Source organism: Mauremys reevesii, linkage group 6, assembly GCF_016161935.1.
Source record: "Mauremys reevesii isolate NIE-2019 linkage group 6, ASM1616193v1, whole genome shotgun sequence".
In the NCBI taxonomy this organism is placed as follows: Eukaryota; Metazoa; Chordata; order Testudines; family Geoemydidae; genus Mauremys; species Mauremys reevesii.
The window spans coordinates 83,973,024-83,990,922 of record NC_052628.1 but is presented as its reverse complement, the minus strand read 5'-3'; the positions used below and the strand labels follow the sequence as shown (position 1 = coordinate 83,990,922).

Here is a 17,899-nt window from a genome sequence, read left to right as displayed (position 1 = left end):
CTGGAGACCTTAGCGTAGGTTCCCATGGTACTGGCAAGGCCTGGCGGCCTGCCAGATCCAAAACAAAGAAAAGGGAAAAAACTCAGATAAAATGAAAATAAGACAGAAAAAACATCCCAAGGATGAAAAACAGTCCTATAGGCAAATAACTAAACTAAGTATGCACAACTTTATTCCCAAGGAACAAGACTGTGAACACAAAATGTTCCAACTGATGGTAAAAAGGAACTGAAGGAGGGGCAGGGCTTCCCTCTTTATACCTCCATGAAGAGCATGAGGAGCCTGGAATGGACAGGGCCACCCCCCCAGGTACCATTAGGGAAAACTCTCTGGCACCAGTGCATGAGACGGACACACACTTACAGCATGATGAACATATGCAAGAACTCTAAGAAGAACTGGAAGGACTGATGCCAAAAACAGATAGGAACTATTTAGTGTGATGCACAGGGATTATTAATTAGATATAATCAAATGAAACTAAAAAAAAAAAGGGACGCTGATGCCAAACAACAAGAAAAACTTCCTTACAATAGGGCCTATCAGGCTGTCTAATAGCATCCCAAGTGAAGTGGTGGACTTCTAAAATCAGATGGAGCAACATTTTAGAAAATATACTGTAGGGCACAGTCCTGCTTTGTTAGAGAGAGTGACTACATTTCCATTTCTAATGTCTGTGCTTTCCACTCTGCCAAAGAAAATCTGCATGACAGGGATATTCCTTCACTCTTACAACCCGATTGTTTTAAATACTGCTTTATACATCACAACAAACCAATAAATGTCATACATTCTGACTCCCCATAGCATGGTCACAGAGGATCCCATATGGTACACTATGGAATTTGTGCAGATCTGCACTTTTTTCATGTATACAAAATGATTTGGGGAGAGGGACTGGTAGATCTGTAAGTTCAGGGATCCAGTGGTCTTTCCTGCCTCAGCCACAAACTGGGCTACAGTAACAGCAAGGGCTACTGCAACTCTCTGGCTGTGCTAGTAGATGGAGCATAGCTCCATTGCCACTATAGATATGACTACACAGCAACTAGCTGGCATGGGCCAGCTGACTGAGCTCACGGGGTCGTTTAATTGCGATGTAAACATTCGGGCTTGGGCTGCAGCCCAGGCTCTGGGACCCTCCCACCTCGCAGCCCAAGCCTGAACATCTACACTGCAATTAAGCAGCCCCGCAAGCCCAATCCTGAGTCAGCTGGCACAGGCCAGCCGCAGATTTTTAATTGCAGTGTAGACATATGCAGTGTGGTCTAGGACAGACAATTTCTTCCCTCATTTCCTACAAAGGTCCCTGTACCAACCTTGTATGCTTGGCCTTGACAAATGGTCCAGGATTTGCCTAATTGTATACAACAGCACAAGAAGGAACAGAAGAACAGAAGAATGACCATACTGGGTGAGACCAAAGGTCCATCTAGCCCAGTATCCTGTCTTCTGACAGTGGTTGATGCCAGGTGCCCCAGAGGGAATGAACAGAACAGGTAATTATCAAGTGATCCATCCCCTGTTGTGCATTCCTAGCTTCTGGCAAACAGAGACTAGGGACACCATCCTTGCCCATCCTGGCTAATGATGGACCTATCCTCCATGAATGTATCTAGTTCTTTTTTGAACTCTGTTATAGTCTTGGCCTTCACAACATCTTCTGGCAAGGAGTTCCACAGTTCAAAATAAATTCTAAACAATCCCACTGGTTTTGCAGCATATTCACAACCAAAATCAGAAGGGAATGTATATTTAAACTTTCTTTAAGGGTTTCCTATTCCCCACCCCCATCTATTGCATGCTGTAAAAAGGAATTTAAATTTGCTGCAAAGTTTTATGCCACAGAAACTGGGACCCTTGTTGCAGAATTTAGGTCCAGTATATACACCACAGAACCCACAGGTCCCTGATTATAATTTACTATCATTCTGAGACATCAAACCTCTGAAAACTAAGCACTTCCCATATGTATATGAAATAGCATCTCAATCAGGGAACTCATCAATCAAAGATGTTCTATAACTACCACCAAGGAGATCCCTCAATATTTAAATAATTGTGAAAGAAATTTTCATTCTTCCCGAGGACAGGTCAACTTTAAGATTCTGTAATTGAAAAAAGCAAATCCTATGCCAGCAAACACCTCACGTCTGAGCTGTAAATCCAATCTAATGCAATTCCCAGGAAACAGATATATCCCTAAAAGCTGCTTTTCTTTATGAAGGAGAACATTTGATGAGCGGAGGCTCATAAATGTCTGGTCTACACTAAATATACCATCATGTTATTAAACCTGCTACTTCATCAGTGTGAAACAGGCTATTTGCCTTTTTTAAAGAATGATATAAATAAATGAGTGCAAGTGATAGTTGAGTAAAGGAAAAAAGGAAAAACTGAAAACCCACTACAAAGAATTGGAAGCCCTCATGTGGCGAATTGTGTATAATGCTTCAGGTTATTTTTAATGCACTGAAAAACTCACATTCCTTATCTACTGGTTGTTCAATACCTTACTAATATAAAGATCAGATTCAGTGTCATAGTTGAAGATAGCCAGCAGACTTGTGTGATGTCTTATCAACAGGCGCAAATATTTTAGTTAATCCTCAAGTCTTTACACTGCCAACAGTACAATAATTATTGAGTATTTACGTTTTTAATATACTGTATTTCAACCACAAGTTTTTATTGAAATATAAAACAAATTCAGTTTTGAGGGCCAAAGTATAATCTGGTCAGTTGTTCAACAATAGTTCTTGGGCCCAGATCCACAAAGGGACTTAGATGCCTAAAGCACAGATTTATGCACCTAAATCCCAATTTAAGGCATCATTGCGATCCACAAAAAGCCCACATGGCTGCCACCCAACACTGTAGGAGCCTGTACCTATTGGGTTCCGGGAAGTGGGCTGTAGGCGCCTGTACCTATTGGGTTCCGGGAAGTGGGCAGGCTTAAGGATCCCCCCCAGCCTAAGGGGAGGATCTACAGGACCTCAAAACCCAACTGATTTTGGGGGACAACTAATAAAAGAACAGGGACAGGAGTGCGGTCAGAGGGTCATAAGAAGGGAGCCTGATGGGGACACCGAGCAGAGAACCCTGGACAGCGCCCACTGCTCCTCAAAGGCGTCAAGGGAGCCAGTGGACGCTGCCCAGAGGAACTCTGCCCGGATACGTGAACGGACAGAGGATCAGACGTAGGAGCCTGTATCTATTGGGTTTCCGGGAAACTGGGTGGGCGGAAGCCTGCCCAATGCTAAAGGATCCCCCCCCCAGCCTAAGGGGAGGATCTACAGGACCTTAGAAACCCACTAATTTCGGGGGACAACTAATAACAGAACCGGGACAGGAGTGCGGTCAAAGGGTCATAAGAAGGGAGCCTGACGGGGACACCGAGCAGAGAACCCCGGAGAGCGCCCACTGCTCCTCGAAGGCGTCAAGGGAGCCAGTGGACGCCGTCCAGAGGAACTCTGCCCGGATACGTGAACGGACAGAGGATCGGACGTAGGAGCCTGTAGCGGGGTGGTTACCCGCTCCTGCCCTGAGGGGTTTAAAAAGCGGCCTGGGAGGGCTTGAAAGCTGCAGCTCTAAAAGCTGGGTTGATTGGGGAAGCGGCCACAGCTGGGCCACACCCTAATCAGGCCACATCTGGCCTGTATAAAAAGGCCAAGGAAGCCAGGAGCAAACTGTTTCTCTCTGTCTGTAGAGGGCGAAGGGCCTGGCTGCAGGGAGCTAAAGGCAGGGTACCTGAGCGGAGCAGGGCAGCAGGGCTGGGGAAGGGCAGAGGAGCTGGGGAGCTCCAGCCTGGAAAGCCCCAGGCTGTGGCCTAGCATAAGGCAACAGGTACTGGGGGTTTCAGAGGGCAGCCCAGGGGTAGGCAAAGGCAGCAGGTCCAAAACCAAACCCCTTTGCCTATGATGAGTGGCTGATACTGCAGTCTGCCTCAGTGAACAGGGGCTAGATGGGGACTGGGCAGTAGCCAAAACTGAGGCAAAGTGGGGATAGTGGGTTGGGGGTTCCCCATGGAGGGGAGACCCAGATTGGTGGGGTACTGCCAGGGGGCAGCACCCCAGTTAAAAGGGCATTGGGGTCCAGGGAGGGACATGGAGGCCAAGAGGACAGGCGGATCACCGGCCTGCAGAGGGCGCTCCTGGCTGGAAAAAGAGCTAATTCACAAGGACAACCAGCAGGAGGCGCCGCAGGGGTGAGTCCGCACGTCTACAGAGTCTAAGCTCACTCAGCACCTAAATTTCCATTATAAACATCCCCTAGGCTCCTAAATTTGTGTTTCTGGACAAGTGCACTGCTGCCTTATTCTAGACATCTGGACACCTATTTACCATCTGTGCCCCAGTGAGAATCACAAATCAGGGAAAGACAGATGGAAAAATGCCTGTCTCACTTCCAGAACCCTCTCCTCTAGCTGTACTTAGAGCATGCCTAACCAGATTGTGCCCCATTCAAAAAGTGGCGGCAGCAGGTAGTGGTCGGGGTGCCGCCACTGCCCACCTTATAACTTTTAATCCAGTTGTTAGAGCACTCACCAAGGATGTGGTCAGGTGAAAGTAAGCTGGTACGGCGAACCGGCAAGAGCCAGTACGCCATACCAGACCAGACTGGCTGGTGATTTAAAGGGCCCGGGACTCCCCGCAGCAGCCGGAGCTCTGGGCCCTTTAAATCACCTCCTGAGCCCCGCTGTCAGAGCCCTGGGGCAGCGGCGGCAAGGCTCCGGTGGTGATTTAAAGGGCCTGGGCCGCTGCAGGGAGCCCTGGGCCCTTTAAATCCGTGCCCAAGCCCTGCCACTGCTTCCCCAGGGCTCCAGCAGAGGGACTCGGGCAGCGCTTTAAAGGGCCGGGGGCTCCCCGCAGCAGCGAAACCCCGGGCCCTTTAAAGCACCACCCAAGCCCCGCTGGAGCCCCGGGGTAGTGGCGCCAGGGCTTGGGCAGGGATTTAAAAGGCCCAGAGTACCCCTGTGGTAGTGACGGGAGCCCAGGGCCCTTTAAATCGCCCCTGAGCTCCCAGCCGCCTCTGCAGCTGGGAGCTCCAGGAGTGATTTAAAGGCCTCAGGGCTCCCAGCCACAGCCAGAGCCCTGGGGCCTTTAAATCTTGATTTAAAGTGCCTGGGGAATACAAAGGCCCTGCCTCTTCTGGTTAAGACCATTCCTCCTGTTCAGGACTCCAGAGTACTGGTAAGTCCTTTAAGTTACTTTCACCCCTGGATGTGGGAGACCCTGGTTCAATTCCCCCTTCTGCCTGGTTCTGAGGAAGGATCTGAACAGGAGTCTCCCAACTCTGAGGAGAGAAGAGTCACTGGAGCAGGGAGACTGGACCCTGGGTCTCCTACCTCCCAGGTGGGTGCTCCAACCACCAGGCTAGAGAGTCATTCTCTCACTTTCTCTCTTTGACAAAATGCCTCTGTTTATACACAGTGGAACAGCTTCAGCAGGCGACTGAGGGAGACCCACGTCAGAATATCCCTTAGCCCAGTAGTTTGGGCACTCTCAGGAAAAACTTTTTCACTAGGAGGGTGGTGAAGCACTGGAATGAGTTACCTAGGGAGGTGGTAGAATCTCCTTCCTCAGAGGTTTTTAAGGTCAGGCTTGACAAAGCCCTGGCTGGGATGATTTAGTTGGGAATTGGTCCTGCTTTGAGCAGGGGTTGGACTAGATGACATCCTGAGGTCCCTTCCAACCCTGATATTCTATGATTCTATGAGAGATGGCTGTTCAAATCCACTCTCAGAATCAGGCAGAGGGGGAAATCGAACCCGAGTCTCCCACATCCTGGATGAGTGCTATAACTGCCGACTGAACTGCACCACCACCACCTTCTTCTCTTCTCTGCATCATTTTGAGTGGACTGAGGCTGGCACCTAACTCATTCTTGCAAAACACAGATTAGCCACCTAAGCCACCTGATTCTAGGAGAGGGGTTCCCGGCTGTGGAGTGCAAGCCAAGATAGAAGCCTGGGTTTAGGGTCCTGACTCTGTGAGAGGGGCAGGGCGTAGGATACACCCCTCTCCATCAGCATCTCCCATTGGCTAGTTAGGCAGCTCTCTGCCTAGTGCCCTGGCTTGTGGATCCCATTGTTGTTCCAGTGATATTCTAGGTACCTAAACATTAGGAACTGCAATGCCTGAGTCACCTGTGTGGATCTAGGCCATAATGCCTTTTATATGAGGCTCTCAAGGTGCTCCACATTCATTAGGTTTCACAATACTACACGACACAGGTATTATACTCATTTTACAAAACAGTAAACTAAGGTTCAGAGTTTATCAGAGATCACATATTTAAACAGTGTCACAGGCCCCAGAATTCCGAACTCTCAGTCCTCTATGTTTATAACCAATAAACTCTTTTTATATCAACATTCAGTCTAAAAGTAGGAAATTTAAAATCCTCACTGTAAAAGTTACCAAAACTTACTTGAAAATTTCATCAACAATTCTGAAGATGGGAGGGTGGCATGCTGCTTGTGGCTATCAAAAGAGAAATGGAAGAAAATTAGACACTAATTAAGATGCAACTCTCACACAATTAGCTTTCATTGTACAATGTACAGCATTGCCAGTGGACACTACTATGCTGCAGTTACTAAACTAGCGATCTTGGACCAAATCCTGTAAAGGGCTCAGCATCCCAGGATTAGACTCCTAAAAAACAACAAGGAAGACGTGAGACTAACAATTACACTAGGCAGACTAGACAGTTCATAAATGTATACATCTGTGATCTAGAACTGTGTATGACAAGTTTCACTAAAAAATATTAAGGGTGGCAGACAGATGAAAAAGGGTTGCTATGCATGTAACTCCTGCAGCCAAGAGAAAGGAGCAGATGAGCAAACTTTTTTTTAGTTTTCTCTGTATACTATCCCTTTTGGATGCAAATTGATGTTCTGGTTATATCAACAAAACTAATGACAAGAAATTAATTTGCCTTCTTTTCTCTACCATGGTTCAGCAACTATGGTATACACTTTGGTCTGACACATTTTTTTCATAATCCCAAACCCTTCTATGTATCTTGGCATTTCTAATATGACCTAAAACATTTACTGCATCTTAGAGCCCAAAAATATGTTTTTAAATTAGTTAAGTTTTTTCATCCTCTCTGTGCCATGATATAACAGCACACATAAGACCATCACATTTTATGGCAGTTACTATATGAGATGGTATATTAGTAAATGTAAGCCCCAAAATAAACCCATATTTTTCACCTATAAGATTTAGGCTCTTCTACAGCACTCATCACAGTGGCAACAAGATAAACACATGCATAAACCCAGATTTTAATTTTTATAAAACAAAAAAGAGTGACAGGCATAACTTTTTGCTAAGGAAAACACCTAAAGATTTGGTAAGAAAGCAAGTCCTGAAGAATAATTCAATTTTTTTTTAAAAGTGTCTAAAAAAAATGCACTTTTTAGACTTCAGGATCCAGGGATGGAATAATCTGTTTCCATGGGGTATTTACTGTCATGGCCCTTACCCAAAGTGCCTGAAGCAAAGGTCTAAATTAAAATTCTGTACATCTAGTTCAAGCTGCAAAGCACCTAGCATCTTAAAAATATATATATATATTTTTAAACAGTTTATATGGAGCGTTTACCAGACATATAAACCTTAAAAATAAAATAAAATAGCCATTAGTATAAACTGTCAAGGAAAACTCTGAAAAGGCCAGCTCCTTGTTTCTCACAGCTGTCTTTACCATACTGGAAATATTAGGTGGCACCTCATTTTCATGTTTTAACACTCATTTTTTCTGTCAGACAGCTATAGTTATGTTGTCATATTGAACGTATGCCACCTAGTGTTCAAGAGTATTCACAGCCGGCTCTTTAGGCATGTGTGAAAAGCAGCATGCAGCTTATTGCAAGGCTGAAGTCTCCAAACATCCAGTGCTTGGAAGAAAACTAGGTAGACGACTTAGGTGGATGTGATTTTTTTACAGGAAAATATTGTTATTTTAAGGTACTTTACAAAATATATTGATACCTTTTAGTTTTTTAGGGGAACCAATCAAATTGAACCATCTTTGTTTTATTTTTTTTTCAGCTACAGCATGTATATCTTTTAAAATAACATTATTTATACACTTGCTTATAAAAAGACCAACTTTTACGTAAGTTTCAGGACAAGCACCACAACATTTTTATGAAATTTTCACTTTATGATACTTTCACGTTCTATCCCATAGGTATAATTAGAGTTAATTACAATTTTTTAACATAATTTTTTAATTAAGTAACCCAAGGATTAGTGTACTGGTTGTATTATTAGTTTCCATATTTAATTCAATACAAACATCGATATTTTAATTTATTTGAAATTGACATAATAATTTCCAGCCTTCTCTACTTGAGTTCCATAGGTCTTGGGTCCCTTGCTGCAGAATTTAGGTCAGATTTAATACAGAGCTCACAGAGCCTTGACTATAGCTGTCGCTAGTGCTTTGCCTATAGTAATAAAGTGACTGTATAAGCAAATAAGCCATTTACTTGCTTGTGGCGTCAACAGTGGTTACATTGCCACTGGATACTGGAGGTTGTTTTAAAGAGGACCAAATCCTATTCTTGGAGCAAAGCTCAACTACATATGCTTTGTGCAAGGAACAGAAATTTTTCCATCCAACTCATTGGCAGGGTGCAGTGAAATAGCACAGTCAATACCAGAGCCTATGGCTTATTGTTATTTATTATTTGTATTATCGTGATCCCCAGGGACCGTAATAATGGACCAAGACCTCATTGTGCTAGGCAGCTCCTGATGGGACGCTCGAGGACGGCCCATCACTCTCCCTACCGGATCCTTCCCCGTTATTTTTCAACCACCTTTCCCATTTCTTTTCGGCGTGGTCCCAATTAACAACAGACAACTGGGTGCTTCAAACGGTCCAGTCGGGATACCGCCTGCAATTTGTTTCGCCCCCACCTTCCCACCCACCCTCCCTGTCCCTCTTCAGGGACCCCTCTCACGAGCAAGTCCTCTTACAAGAGGTTCAGACTCTGTTGAGCGTGGGTGCCATAGAAGCAGTACCTCAAGACAGGCGGGGCAGGGGATTCTATTCCCGTTATTTTCTCATCCCCAAAGCGAAAGGGGGGCTACGTCCTATCCTGGACCTCCGCGAGCTAAACAAGTACCTGCTCAAGCCCAAGTTTCGCATGGTCACCTTGGGGACCATCATTCCCTCTCTGGATCCGGGAGATTGGTTTGCCGCCCTCGACATGAAGGACGCCTACTTCCGTGTCGCAATCTATCCTCCCCATCGTCGTTACCTCCGGTTTGTGGTCAACAACGCCCACTACCAGTTTGCCGTGTTGCTGTTCGGTCTCTCCACCGCCCCGAGGGTATTTACCAAATGCATGGCGGTAGTTGCCGCAGCCCTCCGATGTCGTCAGATACACATCTACCCGTATCTCGACGACTGGCTGGTTCGAGGTCAGTCCCGACAACTTGTGATGGACCAGATGACAGAAATCCTGTCTCTCTTTCAGCGGCTCGGTCTTCTCATCAACGCCGAGAAATCCACTTTGATTCCGACACAGCGAGTGGAGTTCATCGGAGCGGTCCTCGACTCCACAGTGGCCAGGGCCTGTCTCCCTCGCACTCGACACCAGACGATGGTCTCCATCATCCGGGACCTCGTCACCTTTCCGACCACGACGGTGCGCTCCTGCCTCCGCCTCCTGGGCCACATGGCTTCATGCACGTATGTCACCGCGTACGCGCGGCTCCACCTCCGCCCGTTCCAGTCTTGGCTCGCGTCGGTGTACCGGCCGCATCGAGACCCCATCGACATGGTGGTCACGGTCACCAGGACGACCCTCGAGTCCCTCAGCTGGTGGCTCAACCCGGAGGTCGTGTGTGCCGGAGTCCCATTCCACCCTCCTCGCCCGTCCGCCACTCTGACCACGGATGCCTCAGCGCTCGGTTGGGGAGCTCACCTGGGCGATCTTCATACCTAAGGCCTGTGGTCGCCCCAGGAGCTCGCCCTGCACATCAATGTCCGCGAGCTGCGGGCGATCCGTCTGGCCTGTCGCACCTTCTGCATCCACCTGCAAGGCCGCTGTGTAACAGTGTTCACGGACAATACAACAGCAATGTTCTACGTGAACAAGCAGGGCGGGGCCCGATCCTCCCTCCTCTGCAAGGAGGCGATGCTCCTGTGGGACTTCTGCGTGACCCACTCCATTCACCTGGAAGCGTCCTTTCTTCCGCGAGTGCAGAACACGCTGGCCGACCATCTCAGCAGGTCGTTCCTCTCCCACGAGCTTTCCCTCCGTCCAGATGTCGTCCACGCAATCTTCCGGAGGTGGGGGTTTCCCCAAATAGACCTATTTGCCTCCAGGGGGAACAGGAAGTGCCACCTGTTTTGCTCATACCAGGGTCGCTCGCCAGGCTCCCTGCCGGACGCCTTCCTTTACCCCTGGACGGATCGCCTCCTCTACGCCTTCTCTCCGTTCCCGCTCGTGCACCGAGTGCTCCTGAAGCTTCGGAGGGACAGAGCCCATATCATACTCGTAGCGCCGGCCTGGCCGAGACAGCACTGGTACACCCTGCTGCTCGAGCTCTCCGTTCGGGAACCCATCCCCCTTCCATTGTGGCCGGACCTCATCACCCAGGACTTCGGCAGACTCCGCCATCCGAACCTGCAGTCCCTCCATCTTACAGCTTGGTACCTGAGTGGTTGACCCACACGGAGAGGGACTGTTCTGCAGCAGTTCAGCAAGTCCTGCTTGAGAGCAGAAAGCCTTCCACTCGCTCCACTTACCTAGCGAAATGGAAGAGATTCGCACTCTGGTGTGATCAACGAGGTCTCAATCCGTTCGTAGTCCCTATCCCTACCATCCTGGACTACCTCTGGTACCTTAGGGAGCAAGGTCTTGCGGTCTCCTCCTTGAGAGTCCACCTGGCGGCAGTGTCCGCCTTTCGTCCATCCGTGGAAGGTCGGTCCATCTTCTCGAACCAGATGGTTTCTCGCTTCCTCAAGGGCCTGGACCGCTTGTACCCGTCGGTGCGGCGTCCTGCCCCGACCTGGGATTTGAACCTCGTGCTGGCCAAGCTGATGGGCCCTCCGTTCGAGCCCTTAGCCACGTGCTCCCTGCTCTACCTCTCCTGGAAGACGGCCTTCCTCGTCGCCATTACATCAGCGAGACGAGTTTCTGAGCTCCGCGCTCTGACGGTTAGCCCGCCATACACCATCTTCCATGGGGACAAGGTGCAGCTTCGCCCTCATCCGGCCTTCCTCCCGAAGGTAGTGTCAGCTTTCCATCTCAACCAGGAGATCTTCCTCCCGGTGTTCTTCCCGAAGCCACATGCCTCGCCTCGGGAGCAACAACTGCATACCCTCGACGTCCGCAGAGCGCTCGCTTTCTACATCGAGCGGACTAAGCCCTTCCGGTGTTCGCCCCAGCTGTTCGTAGCGGTTGCTGACTGCATGAAAGGCGAGCCGATATCCTCCCAGTGGATTTCCTCCTGGGTCACCGCGTGTATCCGGACCTGCTATGAGCTTGCTCGCGAGCCGCCACGCCGCCTCACTGCACACTCGACGAGGGCGCACGCCTTGTCTGCCGCCTTCCTGGCCAATGTTCCGATCCAGGACATCTGTCGAGCGGCCACCTGGTCTTCGGTCCACACCTTCGCCTCTCACTACTGAAGCCCTGAGGATTAATCTGTTGGTCTGTATAAAATGTCTTTTTGATAAAAGTGTGTAGGCTGCATAGATTAATAGAATTTGCAATAGCTATAAATGCAAGATACCTAGAAGCTTCTAAACCAGACATCCTGGCCTATTTCCTCTGTGATGCTGAAAGCAACCTTTAAGACCCTTACTCAGAAAAGTGATACTAGGAAACAAACCTACGCAAATTGTCTAGGGACTTTCTGAATATCTGCTAACCTTTCACCTAGTTAGGGTAAAAAGGAGGGTATTTTTGACCACAAATGTAACACATACACCCGCAGATGCGTCATTTAATACGTACACAAAGGTCAGCCTATGAAAACAGGTACCCTCACCTTTCCATGGGGGAAAGACAAATTTGGGCATAAAGGGAAGGATTTTTACCTATAAAAGGTGTGATAATCCACCATTAGGGCAGGCGATACATCTCTCTGTTTCCTGGTCGTCTCAACCTGCTTCGAAGCCTTTTCCTCCTACGAACGCTGTCAATACTAAGTCATAGTATTAATTCTTTTCAAAGTTGTGAGTATGAAATAATTCTTAATTTCTACTTCACCTCTAAAGCATCTATGCTAAGAAGGGTTTAATTCATAACCAGTTTCTTTATAACTATACTTCCTCTAGCAGAGGTGTGAAATTCACTTTAGTACTATTTGCTGCAAAGTGCATTTAGAACTGTGTAATATATCATATCTCTTAAAGAACTGTGATATTTTGTCACTTTGTAATCTCATACTGCTTTTAACATTTTACATTTACTTCTTGTTTTATTGGTTTTAAATAAAAGGTCTTGTTTGACTAAACTTTGTCTCAGTGTAAATTCCTGTTAATACCCCAATCTCCTTGTGTTAAATTCTGTGAAGCCTGATTCAAGACGAACTTTTATCTTCTGATCACACATATTGGCGAGCCATACCCATATTATTAATATCTATTAATTATTACTAACATTCTTAATTAATTAGAAAATTAATTATTAAATACAACTAAATTAAGTGGATAAATTCCACTGTCCCTACTAACCCTCCCCAAATCAGGCAACACTACGCGTTGGTGCAACAGTCTCGAGACGACGCAGCCTTCGGCTCCGCGGTACTGCACTCCGCCACGTCTCACTCCGACCCCACCACCTAGGTAAGGCTTGGGATTCACCTAACTGGAATGCATAGGAGCAATCACTCGAAGAAGAAAAGACGGTTACTCACCGTAGTAACTGTTGTTCTTCGAGATGTGTTGCTCCTATCCATTCCAGACCCGCCCTCCTTCCCCACTGTCGGAGTAGCCGGCAAGAAGGAACTGAGGAGTGGACGGGCCGGCTGGGGTATATAACACGCGCCATAGCGGCGCCACTCCAGGGGGCGCCAGCCGGCCCGCCAGTGTTGCTAGGGTAAAAAAGTTCCGAGATGCCGTGCACGCACGGCGCGCACACCTAACTGGAATGGATAGGAGCAACACATCTCGAAGAACAACAGTTACTACGGTGAGTAACCGTCTTTTATCACCTAATCTTTTCAAAAGATACCATGGGATCTCACATCCCAAGTTGCCCTTGAATTTACCTTGGCAAACCATCTCTCATACATGGGAAACAGCATCAGAAAAAGCTTTGCAGAACTGGCATCATATCCATTGGACCCTCTCCCCAACAATTTCAAAATCTGCATGATCTGTAGAGCATAATTCAACATAGAATGCACAGCCAGACTAAGGATATTGGAATTGCAGGTCTGAACTAATGATTACATATTCAGGTGTATATTTCTCATACAATCAAAGACATTGGCACCTTTATTTTGTTTCCTTTTTAAAAGGAAATTAAATGCAAAAAATTGCATTGCAACATTATGGTGGAGATGCTACATGCATACACACACAAATCATGTAAAATTCAGCTACTTTTTCTATTATGATTTTTTCTGATTCACGATTGATAATAGGAATAAGAAAAAACTGATTTTAACAATAAACACAAATACATAGAGAAATAAAGGAGAACATGCATATGTGCTTATTCATATACATGTGTTAATGTATGTATAAGTAACAAACATCTGTTATGTGTTTTATTAATCAATACAGCTTAATGTGCTTTACATAAACAAGTATTATCCTCAAAAGGTATATACAGATGAAGAAACTGAAGTACAGAAGTTAAGTGACTTGCCCAAAATCACATAGCACGGGAATGGAAGAAATGGGAACAGAACTAGAGTCCTCTTGACTCCCAGTCTCATGTCCTATTCACTGGATCCAGCAGCTCTATGGCTAAATAACTCTAAGAAACTATTACACTTCTGTACTTTACCAGATTGTTTGTATTTCCAAGTTTTATTTTTTTTACTAGCACTATACAAAAATATTGCTTAATTAGTGATAAACATGTCACTCCTGAATTTTTGGTTTAACTTTAATGAGTACCAAATGCATCTTTATTCTATGTATACAAACCTATTTTAAGAGCTTTAAGTTTAGCTGACTTTTAGTCACAAGTACTTGGTGAGTTTAAAAAGGTAGGATCTACTCACATGCTTAAAGGACTCCTAACTAGGAGACAGCAAACTGTGATTTTCTTTTCAATAGCTATTAAAAAGGGAATACCATTTCATTTCTTTTATAGAATTCTTGTAGTGAAGAGCATGAGGAATTCACCAAGAGCACAAGTAAAATTAATCCACACAATTCCCAGTGTTTCAACTCAAGGATATATCCTTTTGAGGGTGGATTCTTTCATAAAATATACTGTTAAGGAAATTAATAGTATCTGTTGAACTTTACTTAGCTAGGATACTTTGCAAGGAAATTCAATTTAAAACAAAAATTGTCTTGCCTCTCCCAATTTCTCCCTTACACCTCCCCCATCTTTCTCCCTGTTCTCTGCCTCTTTCACTGACATGTTCAGCTTTGAAAGATGACTCTGGATCCAGCTAGAAGATAACTGTGTGGATCAGTCAAAGCAGGAGGGCAATGTAGGGGCACAGAAACCAGGGTACAACCCCAAACCTTAGTATCCTGTATTGCAGCATAACAGTGTGTCACCACCTCACCTAATAAGTGGCACTTTTCACTCTGCAGTGCCGAATCAAAAACAATAGCATTTGAGGGTCCACAACCTGAATTTCAGCTGGAAAGCATAACATAGTTTTGATTCTGGGCCAGACTTAGGAAAGTTGATGATGCCAGAAGAACTGCATACTTACAAAATGGCTTACAGTGTCAAGAATGACATACGTTTTAAGGGTCAGAAACTAAAGCCAAGGATTAAGGTTTTCTTGTGACCTACCTTTCAAAGGATCACAACTACATCTGCTTCCAAAGTACTAACTAAAATCTGCACAGACATTACTATTGGCCCTGATTTGCCTATATGTGCATGTAGTAAGGACTGTACAAAAAGCCTGAACTATATCTGTAAAGGAAGGTATCTAAAAAAAATTTCTAATTTGCAAGTTAAGAATTTAGTTTAATACACCACCACATAGATATTACAAACACATATATACAGACACACCTATATATTATACACTTATGTACACTTCAACCCTCAAAAATGCAAGACCTCCCAATTCCTGAGATGCCAAAGAATATTCATGTAGATTATTTCACTATATGCAATGTGTATAATGCTGATCTTTTGTTTTTATTACTTCCTAGTAACTACAGAATTTTCAATACTAATTCTAGTTTCTTCCAAGAGATGTAAACATAATTAACCACACACCATATAAAATACAAGTTACTAGACTATCACACTCTAATTACAGTTGGAATCCAAATATAACAGTATTGGATATCAAGTTTCTTTGATACTAAAGCACAGCAGTCTTCTATCCAGGACCTACAGCTCTCTAAGGGCAGGTCTATACTACCGCTTAAGTTGATTTAACTTTCATTGCTCAGGGGTGTGGGGAAAAAACCCCCGCCAGGAGCAATGCAACTTTCACACAGTCCACACCAGCACTACATCAACAGGAAATGATCTCCTGCTGACCTAGCTTTCGCTTTTCGCCGAGATGGAGTAATTATGCCGATGGGAGAGTGCTCTCCCATCAGCATAGTGCGTCTTCACCATATGCACTACAGCAGTGCAGCTGCATCAGTGTGCAGCTGCGCTGATGTAGCGCTGTAGTGTAGATCTGCCCTAAGATATTTACCTACACTTATAACAGTGCTGAGATAATTCATTGTGATAAATGACTCAGATGATGCAGCTTATTCACATAACCAATTTTTTTCTGGTTGCTTTTTTCATACTGTATTGTTTTTATTGCAAATAGGAAAAAGAGTCTAAATCAATCAGTAATTTTTGGCTCACCATTTTGTATTGTAATTATCGTAAACCATAAGGCACATAGAGGTCACATCCTGGAAATGTCATAATCAGTCAAACAAACAAAACACATATTCATGTACCTCTAAATAAATGTTCTAAATATATTTTAGACAGGATATATTAATCACACTGGTAAATCCAAAGTTTCTACTTGCTGTAATCTAAATAGCTTTTAAAATAGCATGTTATAAGGGAATTATTAGACTGACTGACCATTGCTCTGACCACATCATCCACACTACCAGCTCCTGCTACCATGCTTCACTGCAAGAAGATCAAGCTTTCGGTCATCACCCTTTCAACTGTACCCTCATATCCCTCTTCCATACTCTTGTCTCTTAATGCATTGCCTCCTACCAACAAAGCAAGGCTTGTCTGCCTATTTGTCAAATTCTCATCTTTGTGCCTTCATCCACACTACCTCTTTATACAGAATGCCCTCATCATCTTCTCTTGTGTCTCTGAGTGTCATTTGTCTTCTTCGAGTGCAAATTTCTGGGGGCAGCAGCTGAATTTTCAAGTATGTGCAACAGGAATGTGCCCAGCATAATATGGTCCCAATCCTGCTGTGGGGCTCTGGGTGTGAATGTAATATAAATATTAAATAAAAAAATAATAATATACCCAAGATTAAGACAGAGATTTTACTTTCTTTCTATACTGATCCAAATGTTTTCTGTAAGCTATGTATATTTATATATATTATGGTGAATGCTGGCTTTAGAAATGTAGAGGGATGGACAGATGGATAAAACAGTTGTATTATATAGATTATGGGAGAGATATAATCCTGTGACCACTTTACAGGTGGAAAAGAAAGAGCTGAGAATGTATACAGGCACAGAACCTTTTGTAATCTTGAATTCTGAAATGTTCAGATCCCTGATTGATGCATAAGCAGGATCAGTGTTAGCAGTTATGTAGCTTGTCAGCATGGTACACAACACCTACAGTGAGGATCTGCAGAGGCAATGAATAAGAAACAGTTACCTACCTTTCTGTAACTGTTCTTTGAGATGTGTTGCACATGTCCATTTCCCTGTAGGTGTGTGTGGGCGCCCCATACACAGTTGTCAAAGATCTTTTTCCTCTCAGCAGTACCCACTAGGGCAGTTTGAGTGCCCTCTGCCATTGCATGCCACTCTGTGCCGGCGTAAGAGGGCAGAGCCACCCCAATCCATCTCAGTTCCTCTTACTTGGACAGATTTTGATAGAGAGAGGAAATGCAATCTATTTATTGCTGACCTGGGAACCAAGAGTAGGAGTGGGCTGATAAAGTTTGCGGATGACACCAAGTTGGGGGGTATTGCCAATTCGGAAGAGGATCGGGATATTCTCCAGGGAGATTTAGATGACCTTGTAAACTGGAGTATTAGTAACAGGATGAAATTCAATAGTGAGAAGTGTAAGGTTATGCATTTAGGGATGTCTAACAAGAACTTTAGTTATAAGCTGGGGACACACCAGTTGGAAGTAACGGAGGAGGAGAAGGACCTAGGAGTCCTGGTTGATCGCAGGATGACTATGAGTAGGCAATGTGATGTGGCCGTTAAAAAAGCTAATGCGGTCTTGGGTTGCATTAGGCGAGGTATTTCTAGTAGGGATAAGGAGGTGCTAGTCCCGTTATATAAGGCGTTGGTGAGACCTCATTTGGAGTATTGTGTGCAGTTTTGGTCTCCCATGTTTAAGAAGGATGAATTCAAACTAGAACGGGTACAAAGAAGGGCCACTAGAATGATCCGTGGAATGGAAGGCCTTTCGTATGAAAGGAGACTTGAGGAGCTCGGTTTGTTTTCCTTAACCAAAAGAAGGATAAGAGGAGATATGATTACACTCTTTAAATATATCAGAGGGATAAATACCAGGGAAGGA

The 17,899-nt window shown here is 45.2% G+C and overlaps 1 protein-coding gene across 2 annotated transcripts in view; it reads right to left on the bottom strand.

Annotated features, from left to right (window-relative positions):
• Positions 1–17,899, bottom strand: part of FANCC (FA complementation group C) — a 141,413-nt gene that overhangs the window by 26,718 nt on the left and 96,796 nt on the right. For both annotated transcript variants that reach the window (XM_039544268.1, XM_039544269.1), the window contains exon 10: positions 6,433–6,485. In XM_039544268.1, coding sequence (XP_039400202.1) covers positions 6,433–6,485 — 53 coding nt within the window. The remainder of the gene's footprint in view (positions 1–6,432; positions 6,486–17,899) is intronic.